The 13088-nt window shown below is 33.5% G+C and overlaps 2 protein-coding genes across 16 annotated transcripts in view; both read left to right on the top strand.

Moving 5' to 3' along the window:
• The window catches only part of LOC118748412 (somatomedin-B and thrombospondin type-1 domain-containing protein), a 311093-nt gene that overhangs the window by 188076 nt on the left and 109929 nt on the right, over window positions 1-13088 (top strand). The window lies entirely within an intron of this gene.
• Window positions 1-13088, top strand: part of LOC118748404 (sodium channel protein para) — a 94964-nt gene that overhangs the window by 30072 nt on the left and 51804 nt on the right. For 13 of the 14 annotated variants that reach the window (XM_036482791.1, XM_036482787.1, XM_036482789.1 and 10 more), the window contains 5 exons: window positions 6062-6190; window positions 7287-7378; window positions 7487-7763; window positions 7880-8189; window positions 9224-9529. In XM_036482791.1, the coding sequence (XP_036338684.1) occupies window positions 6062-6190; window positions 7287-7378; window positions 7487-7763; window positions 7880-8189; window positions 9224-9529 (1114 nt within the window). Of the gene's footprint in view, window positions 1-6061; window positions 6191-7286; window positions 7379-7486; window positions 7764-7879; window positions 8190-9223; window positions 9530-13088 lie in introns of those variants that run through there. The other variant, XM_036482786.1, reaches the window with a different exon arrangement.

Here is a 13088-nt window from a genome sequence, read left to right as displayed (position 1 = left end):
AAGTTAGAAACTTTGAGTTTTATGGATTTTGTTGCAGTATGAACTATATTATTATTAAAAATTTGTAAATTTTAAATAAAACAAAATATTGAAAAAAATTTACTGTACGATTTTGACAGTCACTCACTGTACACAGAGTTGGGCAAAATTTATTCGAATGACGGATAACAAATTAATAAATTGTTTTTCTCGTTATTCGTAAATAACAAATAACTTTGTTTATTCAAAGAAAAATTATTCGAATAATGGATAAATTATTTTATTCGAATAACTATTATTTTCATTTATTATTCCATCAACGAATCAAATAATAATAAAACAAGTAATCTATGTATATAGGTATGTACATATATTTATGTATAAAATGATAGCCGTTTTCGTTGTTCGGAATTAACTCAAAACCCTGGATAGATTTTACGGATAAAATTTTATTCGAATAATTATCTAAATAACAATTTATTCGAATAATGCCCAACTCTGACTGTACATATGCACATGCTGGCAAATAGAACCACTTCACACATAATATGTACATACATACATATACGCCTAGGTTATTGAAACCGTTTAATTGAACATTTTCTATAAATGTCAAATAAAGTATTTACATGCATATATTTGAATAGTTCCCGCAGTAGAGCTGCAAAACTATCGACTTGTGATGCCATTCGATAGTATCGTATACTATCGTGTTGTATATAATAGTTGTATAGGGAAACTTCAACTCCGAACAAAATGTGTATAATATATACATATTACATATGTAAATGTAAATATTGCACATATGTAAGTATAAATTTTTATATCTTATATTAATGAAAAAGAGCTTTTTGGAAAACACAATCGTCCACATTGAACATTTGAAGTTAACTTTGACGGTTGGTTCTTTACCAATAAAAATTCGAAAATAAATATTCTAAATCAAGTTTTTGGGTTTCAATTTGTTTTGTGCGAATGTCTGCTTCATGATAATAACGCATACGGATTACTTAGAGACTTCAAAATGTTTAGTTCGTATGCACTATTTATCTCTGCGTGCGATGAGACCTCATGGCAAATAACTAATTACCGCCTTGGCCTCTTTTTTGGCGGCCAGACATGCATACAATTTTGATATTTTTTGATAATTTTTAATATTTATCATTTTTCAGAATATAAATTTTTTGAACGTTGGCTGGCGTGTCAAATGAAAGCTTTTGGGTATTTCTGATTGGCCGGAGCCGAAAGCTTTCTGATACAATTCTGCTCTGAACTGGTTTTCAAACGAGTTAAATGATTTAACTGGTTCAATTTTCCAACAACAATTGCATGCGATTTAACTTGTTTATGAACGTGTTTTGTTCATTTAACTGGTTCAAGCCCATTTAACATGTTTGGCTCGTCAACTTGAACGTAGTATTGAACGTGAAATTCTAAGTGTTTTTCTTAGTTAGTTAAATTCACAGCGTCACTTATTTATGTACAGATCACAAAAATTCAATACACCCACACTATCGAAACTATCGACTATGGCCCGAAAACAATCGATGTTTTTCCAAAACTAAAAAAAATGTCGATACTATCGATAGTACAACCGATAGTTTTGCAGCTCTATCCCGCAGTGTAAAGACCATACTAGTGATATTTACCAATATTGTAGTCATGCATACATAAAAATGGAAACAATTATTGTTTGTGTTACTAAAAAGTATGTGAGTTAAAGAGTTTTAGTAGAAAAATGTTATATAATGATTTAGCAGTAATGTAGCGACGGAGAAAGTAACGTCATTTTTCTAGCTGATGTCAATATTGTCATCGTAGATTTGGTAAATGAATGAGTACCCTAGCAGCGGAGGAAAAACAAGTGGACCAATAAATCGGATACAAATAACGGAATCAAGTATATATATATACTACATACATTCATACAGATCTGTAAATGCAGTTTTGTTTTTAAAAACCCGCAAAGGGAATAAATAAAACCAGCCGGCTACGCAACTATCAGTGCAAGGATCCAACAACATAATCTGAAATCAACCATCTGAAAAAGAGGTCATAGGTACCAATCCAGCGTTGCAATTATGGCGCAATAAAGTGCATTTGACATAAAAGATTACGTTATAGACCAATGCTGTCAGTGTACATAATACACATGTATCCACATACATACATATGTGTAAAATAAACTTAAACTCTCATCGTTTGCGTAAATGATTATGCATATATACATACACAGACATACTTTTGTATGTTATTGTTGTTGCTGGATTTATTCATATTATTTATTTCAGAGAAAATACAGATATACACTAAGGCTTAAAATATTTAGCGACGTGCTTATGAAATAATGAGAACATACAACTTACCCCCCTATTCTAAGGGCCAATTTCACAGTGCGTAGTTAACTCAGAATCAGCAGTTAATTGCAGATTTTTGTACTGAAAATCTCTAGTTAACGCCGATTCTGAATTAACTGCGCACTGTGAAATTGGCCCTAACAATGAAACAAAACTCAGCGCACCACTATTGTGATTTCTGCTGCGCTTGAAAATCTGCCACAAAAAATAGATTTTAAGTGCTAATGAAGTGCACTAAAATTTTGAATTTTATTTTGTAGCGGCATGTTTGCTTTAGGGGCATACTTTGAGGCGCAGTATTTATCACAATAGTGATCCACTGAATTGTTTGGTCTTGTTAGAATAGGGGGAATAGACAGACGAATGTCGCTAGTCGGAAAAGAAGTAAGACAAATTATAATAATCTGCACTAAATACACACACTTAAACATATTATGAAAACTATTTTATTAAGAACTCTTTATACTTAAGGCACGCGTTGAGATAAGGATATTAAGCTTAAAAGAATTTGCCGTTCGTAAGGCACACTACCTTAGCCAGGTCTAAATGCGATACCGCAAAGAATTTCAGATGTATATCTTTATAGATCGGACATCTGGGCTTGTCATGTGATTGGTGTTCTCTTCAGCCCCTAAGTTGCAAACTGAACATGAAATGGGGTCGACTCTCTTAAAGGATATTGCTTGGAGGGTTGGGAAAATTAGATATCTGTGAGATGTACATATGGATTTAAGTCATGTTTTGTAGAGTTTAGGACGCTTTCGTAAAACAACGCAAATTCATTATCAGCACTTTTTTCTGGCAATAGCGGTATGTGTGACCTTAGAGAATCGGGGTAAACTCAGTCTACGGGTCGGGGCCAACATTACGAGACAGAACACTCCATACTTATGTATGTATGCATATATGGACGGAAATCTAAGCAAATACATGTTTTTATTGGATACACGAAAACGAAACTTAAAATTATCTCAATACCTTCTATCTGAAATTTTCACAAAAAATACTTTGTGATGTTAGAACCCATCTGGGACTTACCTGTCTTCACTTATGTTAATTCTGACTTTGCAGTGTAATAGTAAATTCTTCTGTCAAGCGTTATACAAGGTCAGCATTAATATCACCGATGACAGTTAAGCTTAGGTGGATTTTTATATCAGAATCCCATTTTTGTGAAAAATGCCGATAGAGGGTATTGAATATAAGCCCTCGATATCTTATACGGTAGACAAACGGGCTCGATTATTTGCATAACCAGCCTTTATTTGCTTTGACTCATGCATTTTCCTCTTTGATATGCGCATAAGAAGCCGAACAAATGCACGAAATTTTTGGGAATTAACTCGGATCCGGGCAGTTTTCGTTGACAACACTGGTCAGCTGTTGTCTTTTCTACAAGTAAGCAAACAAAGCGCGCGTGTTCCGCGTCCGCAGTAGCCGAATGGTAAGAGTTACGGGATACAAGCCTGTAGCTGCAGGTTCGATCCTCGGTTGGAGCGATTGCGAAATTTTTTTTTGTTTTTATTTATTTTATATTTTTTTTATTTTATTTGATCTATATATTTAATGTTACTTTATTTTGTTTTCATTTGCTTTATTTTATATCACATTTTTTATTTTACTATCAGTTAATTTAAATTTTTAGAGTTGAATTTTAATAAAAAGTCAACAACAACTAACTGAAAGCAACGTAAGAAAAATATAGAACTTATAAAAAAAAGAATGAAAAAAAAATAAAAAAAAAAAATGAAAATTTAATTGGCCGTGGGACTCGAACCCACGACCTTGCGGCTCGTTTATCCGCATAACTGCCGTCTGTGAGGTCAAAATTATTATGCGCATATGTATGCCAGATTATATGCATAAGCTTTGCCGTCTGTCACAGCTTTTAGTCGTAAAGGCATTTCTGCATATTTCTTACGTAAAACTACCAACCGAGTACGGAGAGTGACTGCTGTTATCGTTTGTTTCCAATAGTCATGTTTCATACATGCTTAGGATGTCCTAAAACACTGTATCGAAGATCTCAAGTTTTGAAATTACACAAAAAACGCCGAAACTCGTGAACTTAAGGCCCGTCCAAATACAATTTTGGCGTTGCGTTGGCGCTGCCGCTGCCGCTGCTTTGAAAGCAGCGCAAGTAATGCCCGTTCTTACTACAATGAACGCTTAGCAGTGTATACTTTGGTCACTAAATTAACATACTACCGGCAAATAAATCAAAATTTTATATCAATAATTGCATTAAAAACAATATTTATTGCCCGAATTTGATTGAAAAGTAAAATTATTTCATATAATTTTGATTATTTTGAGCAGCTGACGAACGACGCACGTGAAAAGTTGAGAGTTGGCCATCTTTCTGTTTTGCATTTGCGTTGGCGTTGCCCAACTTTGGTTATGTAGAGCCTTTCATATAAATGCATGTATTCATAGTCAGCTGTCGAAGCGATGCCAACGCCAACGCCAACGCCAACGCCAACGCAACGCCAAAGTTGTATGTAAAGAGGCCTTAAAGATTGGCTCGCAAATTACGTATCTGTCTATGATTTTTATAGATCAGGTAATTAAGTTTACGGTTCTCGGTGTTCTCCTGTCATTTTAGCCTTCGTGCAGTGAAATTAAAGAAATTGCGGTTATTTCAGATTGATATAATAAAAAATACGCTGTACAAAATGTATGCATCGAAGAGTTTTATCCAGTACGATGTATAACTGATATAAGTAAGAATATGCACAAAAGCTTTATACCAACAAACCTACTTAAGGGCCGGATTCACAGTGCTTAGTTAAACGTTTGTTAACTTAACCACCAACACTCGTTTAACTATGAATTTATATTCAAAGTTACATAGTTAACTATGGAAATTCATATCGCCGAAAATATACAAATTCTAAAAATCAAGACTTTTCTATTCAAATTTGAAATTCGTTCCACAAAAAAAAAAAATTTATTTCACAAGGATTTAACTATGAGGGCATGCTGGTTTAAATATGCGTTTATGCATGCCTGCACCTCGATAACTTAGGACTACGTGAATCGATTTTAATGATTATTTTTCAATCGGAAACAAAGGCTTCTCTCGTTAATGAATTGAAAATGATTTGGACTAGACGTTACAAACTGCTAGCAAAGCAATGCAGACTCAGACCCTACGTCAAGCTCACAAAGCTCTATTACAGAATATTTGCGCGTAAATCACAGCCTTTCCTGCAACCTTTGACTAAACCCTGTAAAATCGGCAAATCTGTCTCATCTGGGAATAGGGTAGGGAAGTTGTGATGTCATTACAACCAAAGTTGGTATGGTATGCTACTTACATAATGGTATGCCGTTAATATACAAACATATGTATGTATATATGCATGTCAGTTTAAGGATAACTTAAGTTTCGATAAATTGCATACGATTATATTGACAATGTAATGTTATATAAAATCAAAAAAATTTTGCTAGAAATAACTCTCATTTCTTAGGAAAAAATTATATTGTTAAATGCATCAAAAATGTTATCATTGTCAACTAAGTAGTACTTTAAGATGAAACCGGAAATATGATACAGAAGAGGTGTTTTAACAAATATAGTATACGTTAGTTTAATTTTAAGTCAAAATCATACATTCTAAAAATAAAAATAGATATCGAACTAAACAATGCTTATAAACCAAACACAAGTGCAGCAATTCAACTTGAAGCTACAGAAACATTTAAAAATTCGTTTTTAGGGTGATATTCACCGGAATCTACACATTTGAATCAGCTGTTAAAGTGATGGCACGAGGTTTCATTTTATGCCCGTTTACGTATCTTAGAGATGCATGGAATTGGCTGGACTTCGTAGTAATAGCTTTAGCGTGAGTTTATAAAAAATAATATTTTAATATTTTTCAGTTTTGATTTCTAATCCATACAATTAATAGCTTTGCTTTTTCACTTTTTCGTAACTGTGATATATATTTTTTGGTGACTTATAATTAAATACATTTGTATATGCATTACTTTAGTCTCAAAACTTTATGTAATTCAAATACAACACATACATACATACTTCAGTAAAAAGTCGTTCCATCTATTCTCACATATCTACGTACATACATACATTTCCACATAATAACTTATTTCGAAACCAAATCATAGAAAAAGTTGTATATTAAATATTTAGATCTGTGTAATTCAAAGTGTGGAAACAAGAATCGTAGAATCAATATGTATTTGTTTACAAAAACATAATCGCACACTCACAGCGAATTCATATCATTTTAAGTAAATAATTTCTCTTCTATCTGCAATATACATATTAGAAAATATTACTGAAACTATAACCAATATATAACACATAATTATTTACCATTATCCATAAAAACATTATATACATATGTAGTAACTAGAACTACTTATATGTAAGTACGTACATTACACTCAGTCGGTTCGCATACGAAAGAAAATTTTTCCGACTTGGAAATTTATGTTCGAAAAATGAAGGCAAAATTTTATTTTGCTTATGACTTAATTAAACCTATATATGTAGGTAATACAAACTTTTTTGTCGCGATCCAGCCTAATGTACATGCATACACTTAATAACAAAAAATTAGGTTCACTGATAGGAACGGTTCTTCTTTGGACATCAACTTTGACATCTTCATGAACACATAATAAGCCAATTTTCAAACACATAAATGACACGGTTACAATTTTATTTACCTTTGTTTTCTTAATTGTGCTACAGACATTTCATTTGCGTGACATAAGTACATATAAGTATAAAGAAGAGCGTTTCAGCGTTTCAGAATTCGTCCTTTTTTTTGTAAGTGGCATTCATCACTATAAGAAAACGCTCACAAGTATTAAATTCAATGAGTGTGCTTTAATTACAAATTAACTAACAAAATATTTATATTTCATTCCTTCCTCTGTGTTACATACCGTTCGCGCAATGTCCCTCTAAAGTTATGTGACTATGGGTATTGATTTAGGTAACCTCGCAGCATTGAGAACGTTTAGGGTACTGCGAGCACTTAAAACCGTAGCCATCGTGCCAGGTAAATAAAGATAATAACATTAATTTTCGATAGGCTTTAAATTTCCTCGGGAAATCTGAACGTATTATCCACCCTAAAATGCCCCACTTTCTACCCATTTACTTTCAGGCTTAAAGACTATCGTCGGCGCTGTCATCGAATCAGTAAAAAATCTGCGTGATGTGATAATTTTGACAATGTTCTCGCTGTCAGTTTTCGCGCTGATGGGTCTACAAATTTACATGGGTGTTCTAACACAGAAGTGCATTAAAAAATTCCCCTTAGACGGCTCATGGGGAAATCTGACTGACGAAAACTGGGACTACCACAACCGAAACAGTTCAAATTGGTATTCAGAGGATGATGGATATTCCTTTCCGCTTTGCGGGAATATATCAGGTGCTGGGTGAGTTAAGGCCACAAATTATAAGAACAAGATATACTGAGATGATTAAAACCAATACCAATTTGATTGAGTACATGTTATTGTTTTTTCTAACCTTTTCATCTGTTCATATATAGGCAATGTAGTGATGAGTACGTGTGTCTACAGGGCTTTGGTCCTAATCCAAATTACGGATACACCAGTTTCGATTCATTCGGTTGGGCTTTCCTCTCGGCGTTCCGTCTAATGACACAGGACTTTTGGGAAGATTTGTACCAGCTCGTTCTTAGAGCGGCTGGTCCCTGGCACATGCTGTTCTTTATAGTCATCATCTTCCTAGGTTCATTCTATCTTGTGAATTTGATTTTGGCCATTGTTGCCATGTCTTATGACGAATTACAAAAGAAGGCCGAAGAAGAAGAGGCTGCCGAAGAGGAGGCGATTCGCGTAAGTAGTACTTTGCATGCGAGAAAATATTTTCAATTTTAATTTGGCACCGAGCAGCCAGGCTCGAGCAGGCCGATTAGAGTGGAAATATTTACTCAACAAAATGAATGTCTTTATTATAACCACTGTTGATGTTTAGTGTATGTATGTATTTATGTGTAAATGCTTTAATTTTGTTTAATTAACGATATACATATATTTTACCTACTATCGAACTAATAAATAAATGTAAAGAATTCATAGTGAAGTAAACCTTAACGGAGACACTGGAATCGCAGCGTGACCAATATTTAATTTATAAATTCATACGTGCGTATGAAACAACTCGTTGTAACGGCGATACTAACCTATTTTATTGAATTTTAACATTTAACTTGCGTCTTAGTTTATTATTTTTCATGCTATTTTGCCTAAAATAATACAATGCATGTAACGTACGATCCGAAAACAGATGAATGAAGACTGAGCGACGCCAACCTGACCTAATACAGCAAAGACTTTTGAACCTCAAAGGCGCAGTTATGCAAACTTAGCAATGCACTGCATAAAAGTCATCGGATGTGAAGCATAGTGATGATTATACATACATATGTACTCCACGTACAGCACGTACAACAATTACAAACATTTTTCTGTTATTCTTCTTTCTTATTTATCCCTCTCTCGCGCTCACAATCAATCGAATTCCACATTTACGTACAAATCAATAATCAAGAGACATACATATATGACATGCCGTGCGTTGGTTAATCGCTTACACGTATATCACATTCAACGGTTTCTTCAAGTGACAACTCTAACGTCTCACCATGCAATGTTAAGTATGCATAACTGAGCCTTTAATCGGACCGAAAAAAAACTGTTGTCATCCTTTATATGGTTACACGATTTTTCAAGGTTTCTTTAGCTTCGTCAAATGGACAATTTTTGATCGCTTTGGTGGCTTTGATTTTTATTTGTGTAGTACGCAAATTGACGAGTTCGAATGCTTTTTAGGTTTGAACCCCTCAACCACAATTAATATGTTCTTGTAGGAAGCGGAAGAAGCAGCGGCAGCAAAAGCTGCTAAATTGGAAGAGCGAGCAAATGCAGCAGCGCAGGCGGCAGCAGATGCAGCTGAAGCGGCTGAAGCAGCCTTGCATCCAGAGTTGGCGAAAAGCCCGACTTATTCGTGCATTAGCTATGAGCTCTTTGTCGGTGCCGAAAAGGGAAACGATGACAACAATAAGGAGAAAATGTCGATACGCAGCGTTGAAGTTGTATCGGAGTCGGTGAGCGTTATTCAAAGACAACCAGCACCTACTACAGCACCCGCTACTAAAGTCAGAAAAGTGAGCACGGTAAGTATAACGCAGCTGGCTGGTGTGCTTTGAATTTGCTTTTGTTATAATGTGTTCTGTCTGGCAATATTTTGACACTTAAATAATTAATTTCATTTTATTTACGGCGTAAATTCTTACATTTTTCATTTTCAAGATTTCTCAATTTGTTTAAATAGATTTACATATGCATTGCAATAAAATTCATATACTTTACATTTCATTAGCTGCATTTTTTTGTTAGCGAGCGACAAAAGAACGCTCAACTCGGGTAAAATTTCCTTTTATTTAGCTACTTAAGCAACCCTGCTGGTAGTTGGCGAGATACATGTGATTATTGCTAGAGACCTGTGCAACAATTAAAATTAAAAAAAAAAATTGATTTAGACAATTTTTGTAGTGCTTATGAAGCAAAATGTTGGATTTTTTTTTCATGCATTTTGAACATATTTTCCACAAAACTAAGTCTTTTTTGCTTTCTGTTTGATCTATAATATGCTTCTCAGTTTCTTCAATAAATTTCATTTGAAAAGAAAACAATCATAATACAAAACTTGCGTTTTCCAGCTTAATATTAATTTACTTCTCATTTCTTATGTACAAATTTTTTCAGTGTTGGGTTTGAAGAAAAATTGAAAAAGAAATTATAAAAATATGGAAAAAAATATAATTTTGAAATGTTAGTTATGAAAAGTTTTAAGTAAAAAAATTAAATAAATTTAATTAATGATTTAGCCAGTTGCCGTTTAGCAGGCGGCTGTGGATCAACATCACTGCTCTCTCTAATATCTTGGTCATCGTCATCATCATCAGAAAGGTCGACAATTTCGTCCAACAGATATTCTGGAATTTCATCTTTGTCTTCCCCTTCTTCCTCTTTTTCCTCGTCTTCCTCTTCTTCAAAGGTGTTTTTATACCACCAACAAATTTCAGCGAGTATTGCATCTGGAGATTTCTGTCCTCTGTACCTGAAACGAAAATAGTTTTCAATCGTTAACATGTTTAAATTGTGCACTCTGACAAAGATATTAGAAAAATGTAGGAATTCAAAATATGCACACTTTATAGTTACCTTATTTCAAATGGAAGCGCAGTTTGGTGATAACTTTCGCCTTGCTCATCAGATTCAGTTGGCAACTGTTGAGCGAGTTGATCAAGATGCTGATGCAAGAGATGAATTTTGTACGACATATTAACCCCAATTTCATCGAAAGCTGCCAACATCTTTCTTCAAAACCAACACTGAAAAAATTTGTACATTAGAAATGAGAAGTAAATTAATATTAAGCTGGAAAACGCAAGTTTTGTATTATGATTGTTTTCTTTTCAAATGAAATTTATTGAAGAAACTGAGAAGCATATTATAGATCAAACAGAAAGCAACAAAGACTTAGGCACTCGGCACATTACGCGCCTAATCAAAGTAGAGTAATCGTTTCGTCATAACGGAACGAATGCATGACGACTCGACTTCTGTATACTTGCACGCCGTGCATAAGTCACCAGCTAATAAACACTTTCTACACATAACACATTTTCTGGCCGTTCTTTCGCAACTACGCACTTCTGCAAATATTTCTGCTCCGAAATATTGCATAAACGCTTGTGGTTTAATACAACTTGCACGAATTTTAGCACGCAATCATTCATTTTCAATTATTTTCTATTGAATTGACAAATAAATTTTACTTCCAACACAAAAAGTAAACAAATGATGATTTCAAAACTGAAAGCGCCTTACAATGTTGGGCGCTTCGATTCATGAATCTTTTATGATTAGGCGAAAACAAGATTTTGAATCGTAATGTACAGAGCTTCATTGAAATACATGTGTTCGGCATAAAAGCTTTATACTCTAGTATGCTGAAACGATTGCACTACTATGATTAGGATCTTAATGTGCGGAGTGCCTTAGTTTTGTGGAAAATATGTTCAAAAAGCATGAAAAAAAAATTCCAACATTTTGCTTCATAAGCACTATAAAAATTTTCTAAATCAATTTTTTTTTTAATTTCAATTGTTGCACAGGTCTCTAGCAATAATTTGGCTTTAACAGATTGAAAAAATATCAATTAATCGCCAAGTTATAGCCAAAAAACCATATAAACAATATGCTGAAAATCGGCATTTGACTGCAAAGTTCGAAGGTCGATTAAAAAAAAAATCGAACAAACATAAACAAACGCCGCGATACGGGTCTTCTAATTTAGCCTCTATTTTCACCCCTCACTCTCAGAATCGACCTAACTTTTGCTAACCTGAATTTGTTCCACAGTGTTATGCGAGGTATTTGCGTAATATATATACTTATTTAAAATGTAAGTAATGTATATACGAAAACCAAAAATTTCCCTTTCCACTTTCCCGTTAACAATTCGCAATAGAGCAGTTTTTTCACATAACAACACTACTCTTCAGGCCGCGTATTTTTTAACATACCTGGCTGAACTCGCATAAATAGCCGAGTTTGTGTTGTTGCTTTGCGTGTATTTCGTCATTTAAGCGAGTGTTCTTTTGTAGCTCGGTTGCAAAAGAATGGACCTATTATTAAATTGCATTTCAATGTTACTTGGTTCCTTGTTCAGTTGAGACATATACATAGTATTTATACCGTGGGACAATAAATTTTACACACACAAAAATCAATATATTCGCGAAACCATGGGCCGAATATAGTAAAACTGCATTTTTAGTTTTTTCTAAATGACGCCAGAATTTTTTTTAAAAGGACTTTGAAATTTGAAAAAAAATTTACTACTTCACAAATTATTAAAAAAATAGGTATCAAATTAAAGAGAAAATCCTGTAGAATTGAAGCTGATTAAATTTTTTCGTTTATTATTGGATGCTCCTGAATTCGCTACTTTTTGTAATCGATAAGCCATCCCTTGAAGGTATGCAACAATTATCACAAAAAAAAAAAAATCAAGTTGCTAATGAAGAAAATCGATGGGTAAATACGAATTAATAAGAGTCAAATGAAAATGCGCAAACATTTTTTGTATGAAATATGAGTAGAAATGCGTGTTACTTAGGTGTACGCGGCGTATAAGTAACATTCTGTCGTGCTCAATTTTCATACAAAAAATCTTGCGCATTATTAATTGACCACTCATTATTTCGTATTTATCCATCGATTTTCTTCATCAGTAACTTGATTTTTTTTTTTTGTAGCACAACAGGCTTTAGTAAAAATGCAAAAATTTGGCACAGAACCTGTTATTTTTTTAAATTTTTCTTCTGTTAAAGTTTGATTTTTTTTTAATTTTTTCATTAAAAAATAAAAAAAGCTGAAATCATTAACTAATTTGTCAGAAACTATAAGGCCTATCGGAAAGGTATATGTATATACGGTTAATGGGAAATTTCATTGGCTTTCATTTGCCGTATTTTAAAAGGAACCAATTTTTGCTTTAAGCTGAATAACGGTAAATTGCAAATATCTGGAAAACGTATCCATAAAAAAAATCAACTCTATTTTCGGGATTACCGAGCAATTCTACATAGGCATTGGATAGTGGCATCCATAGAACATTTTTGCTGTAAGCCAGTGTAATTTATATATATATTTTTTTATTAT

The sequence above is a fragment of the Rhagoletis pomonella genome, unplaced genomic scaffold (assembly GCF_013731165.1).
Source record: "Rhagoletis pomonella isolate Grant_MI unplaced genomic scaffold, Rhpom_1.0 Rhpom_scaffold_00013, whole genome shotgun sequence".
Classification (NCBI taxonomy): Eukaryota; Metazoa; Arthropoda; class Insecta; order Diptera; family Tephritidae; genus Rhagoletis; species Rhagoletis pomonella.
This window is presented reverse-complemented; position numbering and strand designations above follow the sequence as displayed.